Below are 11,454 nucleotides of genomic sequence, written 5' to 3'. Positions count from 1 at the left end.
TGTGATAATAGAAGAGATGTGTCTCAGTTCCATGGACTGCTTGGAAAGTCTCGGTCAAGAGCTGATCAGCTAAAAACACAAATAATGAGATCATCACCATCTGACCGACCAGTCCACTGCTATATTTCAGTGTCATGGCATACATTTTGGCTGTGTTTAGAATGATGATGTGTAATCTGGTTCCACCGAACGCAAGGAATCCAGTAAAGACTCGTCTGATGTAAAACCATGTCTAAATTCGATGTCTCCTAGAAAAGGGATGGGGGGAGGGGAGGGTGATAAGAGGCTGCTGGATCCACGTACATATGTGGGTGCACCGCGGTCCCCATTTGACGGTGCAGTAGAAGTAGCTACACACGGGATTTGGGAAGCAAGGGCCAAAAACTGGCTGGATTCTGTAGGCTCCGTGTGCCAGCTTGGGCATTTTGTGGCGCTCCTCTAGAGGGCTACCCCGAGGGCTAGAATTTGTTGGCGAAGTAGGAGCAGCTCCACGTAGTATCTGTTTAGGCATTCGCATTTGGGGATTAGGAGGCAAATTTTGACTGGCTCCAGCCGCCATATGCGGGCAGTACAGCATTTCTGGTGCGGGGTGCCTGAGGGTCCGAATTTTGCTTTGGTGGGGGCCCAACGGGCTGGATAGGGGGTTCTTTTGCTCCTTCCGCGCTACAGTTTTGGGGGCAGTGGCAGGATCCGAGTAGCTCCAGCTTTGCTCACCCCCCCACCCCCGTCCGAGGTAGGGCTTGGGGCGAAGGCGGTTCTGGAACGGCGAGTGCCGAGAACAGCTGTTTAGGCATAGGAGGTGGGCGTGGCGGGGGAGCCTCGCCAAGGGCGGCCGCGGGCTGTCCATGCAAATGAAGGGGGCGTGGGGAGCGTGTAACTCGGAGCCCCGGAAGAGCGGAGAAACCCCATATAAAAACTACTGGGGACATTTCCCAGGCAGACCTACTAAAGCTCCAGAGACAGCAGCACCCGGGGCGGCCGGGCACAGCAGCGCAGCGCAGCGCAGCGCAGCGCAGCGCAGCACCCGGCGCCCAGCGAGCCAGGAGAAGCAGAAAGCGGGGCCGATCGCGGCTCCCGGGCCGGGCGCGCTCTCCGGCTGGGCAGAGGCGCAGCGCCACGGGGCTGTCTCCAGAAGGCAACTCTCCCCAGGTGATAAAGATCGGAGCGATCTCTTCCTTTGGGCGGGGTGGGCTGCGTGTGGGTGTCAGTGCGAGGGGATCCCCGGCGGGGGTCTGCCTCTATAAATGCTGTGCCTGGGGGTGGGAGCGGGGGGCCGCAGCTAGCTCGGCTGTTAGGCGCTGGTGAGAGCTAAAGCCCCGCTGTGATGCGGTAGCGGAGGGGGTCTAACGGGCTCCCTGGGCACGTCAAACCCCGCGCTCATTGCTCGCTTTCCTGTTCCGTTCAGAGCGAAGCAAGGCGGCATCTCGCAAAAGGGACGAGCCAGGCTCCCGAGAGGAAACGGCTGCGGACCATGGCTGACGATGAAAACGCCCGCAGCCCCAGCTGCAGCGGTCCTGGGAATTGCACCGGCACTTGCGGCGAGAAGCCTCATTGCAACGTGCTGAGCTGGGAGCAAGTGCGGCGCTTGGATCGCATCCTGAGCGAGACCATCCCCATCCACGGCCGGGGCAACTTCCCCACGCTGGAGATGCAGCCCCGGCAGATCGTGAAGGTGGTGCGGAGCCGCCTGGAGGAGAAGTGCATTGGGGTCCGAGACGTGCGACTCAACGGCTCGGCAGCCAGCCACATCCTGCACCAAGACAGTGGCCTGGGCTACAAGGACTTGGACCTCATCTTCTGCGCAGACCTCAAAGGGGAAGCCGAGTTTCAGACTGTGAAGGACGTGGTCTTGGACTGCCTTTTGGATTTCTTACCTGACGGAGTTAACAAGGAGAAGATCACCCCGCTTACCCTCAAGGTAAACCTGCACTTGTCCAGACACACAGCCAAGGGAAGGAGCACTTTATAACAGTGGAGCTGGGGGGAGGCAAGGGTGTCATGAAATTGACGCCTACAACGTGTTTTTAAAAGCGACTCCTCTCTCATTGTGAACCAAAGAGAGCTTGACTTGCAGCAAAGCGATCAGGGCAATACATACTGAGCTAATGAGGAGGAGGAGGCAGGCAGGATTAGTAAACTTTATTTTTTCCCTTTTGTCATTATGGTTATTGGGTTACATTTACTTAGAAAGTTGGAGTTTACAGAGTCTCATTTTAAGAGTCACTCGGAGGGATGGAAGCATAGTTTAAAAGTATCTTCAGCTCATTGAACATTTATATGTATCTGCAGGGAAAATACTCCTTGCAGTGAGCGCTTTTCCCAGACAGATGGAAAAACTGTACATTTTCTTGTTTTTAAACAGAAATTCTTGTCTTAAACAGGATTCACTTTCTGAGTTTATTATAGTTTTATGCTAAATAGCTTATGCCAAATAGCATATACCTATTTTGTCTGTTTTGGGGGCATTTTTAAAATTTGGGAGTGTTTTGGGGGAGCTGTGCCGAAAGAACAAGCTTTGATTAGTTTGAAAATGTAGAAAATATATTTTCGTGGTGCCTATAGACATTTTTTTTATTATATTTTAATGGTGATCTTTCAAATCCCCAGGAATGATTGTATGTGTGAGACAGAAAGAGAGTGTGTGTGCATATATGCTATGTGTGCAATCAGTTTTGTAACCTTTCTCTCTCTCTCTCTCTCTATATATATAATGTTTAGAAGTGCTTTAAAAAAAACATTGTTGAAAAAGTTGTTCCCGACATAGCACAATCCCATAAGGACTACCACTCCCATCACCCCTTGCAACTACTGTGGTGCCACCCACCTATGTTAAATATGTCTCCTTCAGTTTTTATCCAGACTCTTTAAAATACTTCGCAAAAAGCGGGCACAGGGTGGAAGTGGGAGAATATGCAAATGAAGTCTGTGAAGAGGAATTGCTTGTATTGGTTTCTTCATCTGTTCATTTTGTCTTTCAAATTATAGGAAGCTTATGTGCAGAAAATGGTAAAAGTGTGCAATGATTCAGACCGGTGGAGTCTCATCTCCTTGTCCAACAACAGTGGCAAAAACGTGGAACTGAAGTTTGTGGATTCTCTGAGGAGGCAGTTTGAGTTCAGTGTAGACTCCTTTCAGATCAAATTAGACTCCCTTCTGCTTTTTTATGAATGCTCAGAGAATCCTATGACTGAAACTTTTCACCCGACCATCATTGGTGAGAGTGTTTATGGGGATTTCCAAGAAGCCTTTGATCACCTCTGTAACAAGATAATTGCCACCAGAAACCCAGAAGAAATCAGAGGAGGTGGCCTTCTTAAGTACTGCAACCTTTTGGTAAGGGGCTTTAGGGCTGCCTCAGAATCTGAGATTAAGTCCCTTCAGAGATACATGTGTTCCAGGTTTTTCATTGACTTCTCAGACATTGGAGAACAGCAAAGAAAGTTGGAGTCTTACTTGCAGAACCACTTTGTGGGATTAGAGGACCGCAAGTATGACTATCTCATGACCCTTCATGGTGTGGTGAATGAGAGCACAGTGTGCCTGATGGGACATGAGAGGAGACAGACTCTAAGTCTTATCACCACGCTGGCCATCCGTGTCCTTGCTGAGCAAAATATCATCCCCAATGTGGCCAATGTCACCTGCTATTACCAGCCAGCCCCATATGTAGCAGATGCCAACTTTAGCAATTACTATATTGCCCAGGTTCAGCCGGTATTCACATGCCAGCAGCACACATACTCGACTTGGTTGCCCTGCAATTAAGGACAGTTTTAATACATCTGGTGGGGAGAACATTTTCTAACAAGCAGAAAGGGGTGATATGCTCCTTAAAATGGGGTGCTTTGTGCAATGATGATCTGCTCTAGCTATCAAGTTTGGTAAAGCTTGTGGTTCTTCTTATAAATTGTGTGAGCATGATCTAGAAAAGAAGCAGAAATAATTGGATTCTACCCCAGAGCACAAGAGACCTGTCATTAAAAGCAAATAGCTTCCCCTGAAATAAACAAGGGAGGAATGCTTGATGACAATATGGGTAGCAATACCTGCTCCCATAGCTTTGGCATAGAGAAGGTTGGAAAGCCTTTTTTTAGAATGGGATCTGCAAAAGGGAGAATATGAAAAAAAAAATACAAAAAACAAACAATTTGCTTACATATATTCAGGAGTTAAAAGTAGAGGCATGAAGCAGAGATAAGTTGAAATAAAATGTATATTGGAATTACTGCCTTTGGGACTTGCAACAAGTGCTGTCTATGGAATGATCGTGTAGAATGTATAGCTTGCTTGAATAGAATGCTTTAACAGAAACAGCTTGCTCCAAATGAACAGTAGGAGATTGGTAGAGTTAACATAAAACCAGAAAAAACACATGATGATAAAGTCCATTCTTTACAGCTGCATGCGTGCTTCACATTTTAAAAATGTGAAAATGCAAGAAAAACAGCTGTAGCAAACAAAATATGCTCAAGGACCAAAGATTTCACAAATAAGTTATCCAAGCAAAGGAGATACAGTAGAATATAAAAATAATTTACTATATTTGTACACACCAATGTTAATCAAAAGTGCCTGATGCTTTCAGAAAATTTCAAGTGAGAAAAATATAGTTTTGTGGTTTTTACCGTGTATTTTGTTTTATCAGGGACACAAAAAGACAAAAAAACAAACAAACAAAACAAACAAACAAAAAACCAAGCTTGTGAATCAGAGGTGGAGAAAATGCCCTATTTTTTTCCTTGGCAAATACTTGTATAAAGTTAATATTGTCAGTGTGATGTTATCATAGGTACGTGTGTGTGTGTATGTTTGTGTGTGTGTGTGTATATAAATATACACACACACACACGTACACACAATGTATATATTAAATGTGGTCTCGGAAAATGTAGCAATTAAGAAATGTTTAAATAAAGTACTGTGTGTTTCCCAGTTTGCAACAGGATTTTATAGGACAGTGAGCACCTTGCAGTGAATTTATAACCCACACCTGAAAATTTGCAGTAAATGAACCAGTCAGGATTAAGGTGGGATACAAATAATGTCTTTGGTTGCAAGAACAAAGATTACAGTAATTCAGTGAGTTGCCTGTGAGCCATAATAATTCCACAAATGGATAAACATTTGATTAGCTGATGCTTTTTTTCACATTTTGTACTGTAATACCATTTTGACATTTAACCCACTAATTTTGTGACTGCATACCTCCATGATGTATAATTCAGTGGAACGTGGATCAAAGATAGGTTATTTAAACCCCCTGACAGCTAAAGAATATTGTATTAGTTGGTCATTTGAACACTAATTGTTAATATTTAAAGGAATATTTTAATAGAATGCATTATGCATTCCAGGACCACTAGAATTTAGTAAATGTGAAATGAATCCTTTTTAAGAGTGTTGCACGGTTGCTTAAAATTATATTTTATATATATATATATTATATATATATTTTTATGCAAATATTAAACATCTTTGATCTGGTTGTCACACTGCATTTACAAGTTTAGTACTGTACTTTATTTTAAATGGAATCACTTTACATTGGAATATAACTATTCACTTTCATTTCCTCGCCCAAGAGACCAGTGGGAGGCAGGAGGGAGAGGCGGGGGGGAGGGGGAGAAGAAATCGACCGTTTCACTATTTTCACTTCAGAGACATCTCTTGGGGGAGGACTGGTTTTGAAATCCTAGTGCAGTATTTTCTGCATCATTTAAGTTTCGGGTAAAAGAAGATTATGTTTAAAAATGTGTGTTTGGAAAGGGAACTGTTATCCTGGAAGTGTGTTCTCCCCTTGTCATTACAGAACTACTAAGAAAAGATTATTTTTGCCACCCTTTGTACTTCTATCTTTGAAGGCAAATTTAACAGGAACCTGACTTGTTTACTGAAGCACCTTTCCTGTGAGTTCTTCAGGAAATGTAAAAGCTATTTCATTGCCACTCAATGTGTTTACTTGGGAGTCCTTGTCCCCACCTTCTCTTTCCTTCCCTCCCTCCCTTCCACATTGGCTGGTTTTTTTTTTTCTCTCTCTCTCTCCTTTGGTCAGGGGAAGGCTTTTCTTCATTAATTATGAAAAGGAAGGGTTTGTTTCCCATGGCCTATTACTTCAAGCTGTAGATCAAGACTAAGATGTACTTGTCAAATCTAGAGCATTGCCTGTAGCTGTTTGAAGGGTTTTCTAACGGAAGCTAAGGGAAGGGCTGGGGAAATAGGATCAGCTGGTAATGTGGTATGTCCTCTCTTACCACAACTATTTGCAGCAAATAAATGAGTCACCCACTATTTAAAAAGGTTTTGGGATCTATAGTTGTGCCTCAACCACAAAATACTGATAATACATGAGACAATGTACTTTTCCTTTGGAGGGCAGCCTTTTTCTATTGCTTTTTTTAAAAAGTTTTTATTTCTTTCCTCCTTCAGCTGAAATTTTATTATTTTTTATGACTGACAGCAGCTGTTCATTTTGTAGTACATGCAGCAGGGCTCAGCCTACTGCACCTTTCACCATGCACATTTAGATACATATATAATATGTTTTTGGATATATTATATAAGTATTAGATGTATTTTGCATATGTAAATGAACAAGTGGTGGAACTGGTAGGGCTTTGTTTTCTCTGTGGCTGGTAGTTTAAAAGGTATCTGATGTTAGTGGTGGGAATGAGCCATGAGATCAGGCCAAGAGTAAAATAAGAACATCTTTTCAAAGCTGAATTGCTTCTGTGGTTTGCACACCTTCCCCTTCATAAAGTCTGATTTTTTTTCTCTCTCTCGCTCTCTTTCTTTCACTTCAGAACACTAGTACTTTTACAGCAAAAAAGCTCTTGGTATTCTGTGTAGGCTTCACTTTCCCATCCAATCAGCCATTTCAGCTTAGAACTTGCTGAAGAAACAGTACCCCCTTTAAAATGCTGAACTGAGTAAAAAGGTTGACCTGATTACAGTCAAACTGTTGTGTGACAGTTGGATTTATTGCTAATCAACAGGGAGCTAAACTTGTTTTAATATAAATATAATGGAACATGAGAGGTTTGAAATCAGATTATTTTCTGATATGTATAAAACCCCCCAAATGTAAGAACTTTCTCTTAAAAATAGAAGGGAAAGTAGAAACACCAATGAGATCACATCATATCTTTCCTAACTGCCTTTTTTTTTTTGTGCTTTAAAAACACATCTTGTTAAATGTTCTGCATATGAGGCGTATTATGTTGGAGGCTCATGCCAGTTCAAAAGAAGCTTTTTGTTGTTGTTGTTGTTGTTGTTTCATTGAGAAAATGAAGTGTGTTAGGTAAAACTGCAGATATAAGAAAAGGAAAGAAAATGTAATGACATATTCAGCATCTATTTGAGTATACTCTTTTGTATGGTTTTCTTTTAGCAGACAATTTCCACTGCAAGAAAGAAAATCTGTGTACTATCTTGCTGTTGTAATAATGGCTTGCTAACAAAGTAAATAGCAAAAAAAGGCCTGCAAATTTCAGGCTTGGCTGAAGCTTGGCTGAAGCACTGTAAACTCTTGCAGTCTGTAGGAGGCTGTGCACATTTGATCTCCCTCAGAATTCCATACAACTGTTGCCTTCTGTGAGGCATCCTGTTGCAGCAAATTGCTCCTTGGATTGCTCTTGTGGAACATTTTGACTATAGGCTCTGTCACAGACAGAAAACGAGCTGATGGAAAACAGACTCTAAGAGCTGAAGTGTTTGCATCAGTGCTAGAGGGAACAGATTGTGAATTTTGTTTACAGCATCCAATATTTGGATTTTTTTTGTAAATAAAAAGAAGTTATTTTTTTCTATTGATTTGTGTCTGCTGTCTTCAGTGTCTGAAATAGCTCTGGCCTGTTCCTAATGAATACCAACTAGCTTTCATTAAAGAGGACAATGGCAGCACTTTTCTGAGAAGAGCAGCATTCAGCAGCTTTCTGATTGGAGCACAATAAATTTTAAAAAGTCCTGCCTTCTGCCAGCCAATTTTGACTGGGTTCACTCAGCTATGAAAGAACCTAGCTGGCTGGTGCCAAAAATACTTTGGCAGAACACTGGCGGAGCAATGTAAATGATCTTAAAATCCGAGCCCCATCGAACTAGCAGTTCTGAAGAACCAGAGCCTCAGAACATTATTTGCCACCTTTCCTGGCTCCTTGGGTGAGAATATTAATATTATTGAACACTTACATAGCACTTATTGTTTTCAAAGCAGCACACAAACATTAAGGCCCAGATTCTGATACCCTCATTGATGTTGAATAGTACTTTATTCCTCAAATGCTCCCTCTGATTTCACTAAAGCAACTTGTGGAATTGGAGTAAGGGTATCAGAATTTTGGCTTGAGTAATAGAACTTCTGTGTGTGCTGGAATCTACATGCCCATTTGATCTGGGAATCTGAATCAATGTTTATTCCCCCAGATTTCCCCACATTAACTCTATTTTCCTCGCTTACGATGCTGTCGCTGTCAGTTGAGGTACTTTGTTTGCCGTGTTTGTGGTGGAGAACCTCTGGTAATGAAGGCTGATTTCCTCAAAAGGCACTTCAAGGGAATATAAAATATTAATTGACAATGCTAATGGCAGTACTAGGTTTCAGTGTACGTCCATTATCACAATCCCCCTCCCCACCCCTTTTTAAACCAGATTAACCCTTCTATAAGAAGTGTTGACGAGAGACTCTTCAGTACATTAACTGTTACTACACACCTCTGTACACGGCTCCCTGCTTGGAAGGCTCATATGTTTAAGTGCTTGCCTGAATGTGCTTTTTGTAATGATGAGTGAACCTATATTCCCTTTTAAGAAAGTAAACTCAGCTTCTGGGAACTGCTAATTTTTCCAGGCACATGAACAAACACCTGGCTGAACAGCAGGCTCATTTTGCATAGTACATCTTTTTCTTTAACTGCTCTGTGTGTGTAAAGTGATTAGCAGGCTGCGCTGATGACTGAGATGGTGTATGGGAGAAGGGATTAGCTGCGCCTGAAAAACTGCACTTCATTTTTCCGAAATTAGAGGGGAAATGTGGCCTGAGGCTCACACTAGTATTAAACCATGGGGCGCCAGAAATTTTCAGCCAGCCAGGCAATTAAGGCTGGGATTATCAAGGAAGTAGAAAGGGGTTAGGTGCCCAATTCCTACTGAATTTTCCTAGGAGCTGGACTCCCAACTTCCTTATGCAACTTTGAAAATCCAAGCTTGAATGGATTCTCTTCTACTTTTGACTGGGTTAGTGTCTCCTCTCCTCAACTAGCACTTTAGAGATGGAATCATAAATTAAGCCTATGGAAGACTTTGAGGGGCTTAATTCTTCTTGTTGAGTGTTATGTTGTTCTGGGTTGCGGGGGTTGTGTGTGGGGGGAAGATTCAAAAGACTGTGGATTAGGGGAAGGAAAAGTTTGAGTAGAGTTTGATGGGTTAGACTAGGAAACGGGAGCATGGCTCATGCTATCACACTGCATTTCCCCACCACCAGGAGAGGAGAGGGCAATTTCAATAATAATATTCTGCAAGTTGCCCTGGCTGCAAGCTCACTTGAGAAAAACAAACAAACACAAAGATTTTTTGAGACATGAAGCTGAGCCTAGGTCACGCCCAGTTCCTTCCTTGTCACGAGTACCTCCAGCCCCTGTAATGAAGGGTTTTATGACTTTGGGAATAAGTGATTTCCAACCTAAATAACTGACTGTTCTCATCAGGATCCCCTATGCAAGCTATATATTGATTTTCCAGAACATCATGTACTCCTTGTTGTTGCCAGGAGTTTGTGGGGATCTGGTCATGTCATCATAAAACTGCCAAAATGCTGCATTCTTTTCTTTTTCAATAAAAGTCAATATGTTTGGCTGTGTTCACTTCAGCAAATCATACTGTATTATTCTATACAGTAGTAGCAGAACCTACGTGTTGCTGGAGCTGTCAGTTATAGGGTTTTTGGAGTGTGTCAGAAACAGTGCAGTGCAAGGGTTTTTGACATTCATATGAGCAATAAGAGCACTATGAGTCAGATCTGTATTTCAGTGCTGAGACTAACACCATCCCGCAAAGACCTGATAACGCATCAGAAACAGAATACGATATCTTATCATGTTTGCATAGCCTTCGACTACACAGCATGATTATTTCCGGGATGCTGCACTTTCATGCATGGTTTAAAATACCCTCTACACATTACATCGTGTGTAGCTCTAACCAATGAAAGGCTATCTTGAAAAATTGACATTTTTGCATTTGCCAGAGCCCTGATTGCAGAACAACTAAATACTTCCAGGGAATTTAGAGCCCCAAATAGCTTCTCGTGCTGCTTCTTTCTTGCTTGGGGCACAATAATTGCACAATATCTTTTGATATATCACATTTCAGTCATAGGTCTCCCATAGTTTTGGAGTGCCCAGCTAGGGGACACATTGGTCCAGTCTTTCTAGAATGTAGTACACTTGAAATGCACATTGATTTAGGCTGGGATTGAGGGTGATCAACTCTAGTGAGCATTAATTTGGGGGTTCCCAGAAAAGGGAGGATCCAAAATTGCCAGCCACTTTAGACAATGTAGGCCTGTTGTGATAGAACAGGTTTCAATGTCTAATTGAAATATCTGTCCTTAACTTTCTTTTGTGCAGTGAATAGAATAGTGTTACCCTTCAAATCACAGCTCAAGTAAAAATGGTGAAGGGGAAGCACATTTTGGCCACTACTATCTTACCTCTGTCAGTTACTTAACTTGCCCCCTTCCCCCTAGCTTTTGGATTGTTAGAGAGGAAAGACTCAAGGGAGCTGTAAGGCAGGGATTCTCAAACTCTTTTCTAGTTGGGAGCACACTTTTTAATTGAGTGCGTGTAAGGGGCTGGCCTGTTTCCCCAGCCTGTGAAGGACTCACTGGGGAATGTCTACATTGCAGTAAAAACTCTGCAGCTCAGCTGTAGCTAGCCTGGGTTGGCTGAGTCGGGCTGCAGGGCTGAAAATTGCAGTGTAGACATTCAGGCTCACGCTGAAGACCCTTGAGTCAATTGACCGGGGCTCTGAGACTCGGTGCCATGGGTTTTTTATTGTGGTATAGATGTACCCACTGTGACACCCACAGTCTTTTTCAAGCCACATTTTTATTTCTCCAATGCAGAATGCAAGCAAAACCTTGAACACAAAACTGTTCCTCTGCAGCCTGGCCTACAGTCCCCAGGGCTTTTCTGCATTGCCTCTCTCAGTGCCTCCTGCTTCAGGGCCTACTGCAGGAGCTCATCTCCCTCCTGCAACTCCTCTGTCCTTCTTCTCCAAGCCATCTGACTAGGAGTTACCCTCCTCCAGGACCTACAAAAAGCTCCAACTGCCCTTCTGCAGCAGCCCCCTCAACTGAGCCCTTGCCAGCTTTTATAATCACTTAGTCCCTTCCCAGCTGGGTCTGATGACTGAACAGGGCTGGCCAGCCCAAGCCCCCCAACCCTTAAAGGGGCAGACCAT

The 11,454-nt window shown here is 43.2% G+C and overlaps 1 protein-coding gene across 1 annotated transcript; it reads left to right on the top strand.

The window, feature by feature from the left end:
• Positions 1-880: 880 nt before the first annotated feature.
• Positions 881-7,805, top strand: TENT5A (terminal nucleotidyltransferase 5A). Its single transcript, XM_038397558.2, has 3 exons — positions 881-1,149; positions 1,406-1,918; positions 2,986-7,805. Exons 2-3 carry the CDS (start codon positions 1,472-1,474, stop codon positions 3,763-3,765), a joined length of 1,227 nt encoding a protein of 408 aa, XP_038253486.1. The 5' UTR covers positions 881-1,149; positions 1,406-1,471; the 3' UTR covers positions 3,766-7,805.
• The last annotated feature ends 3,649 nt before the right edge of the window (positions 7,806-11,454 follow it).

This window comes from Dermochelys coriacea, chromosome 3 (genome assembly GCF_009764565.3).
Source record: "Dermochelys coriacea isolate rDerCor1 chromosome 3, rDerCor1.pri.v4, whole genome shotgun sequence".
Lineage (NCBI taxonomy): Eukaryota > Metazoa > Chordata > Testudines > Dermochelyidae > Dermochelys > Dermochelys coriacea.
Note: the sequence above shows the minus strand (reverse complement) of the source record. Positions and strands in the feature narration are given on the sequence as shown.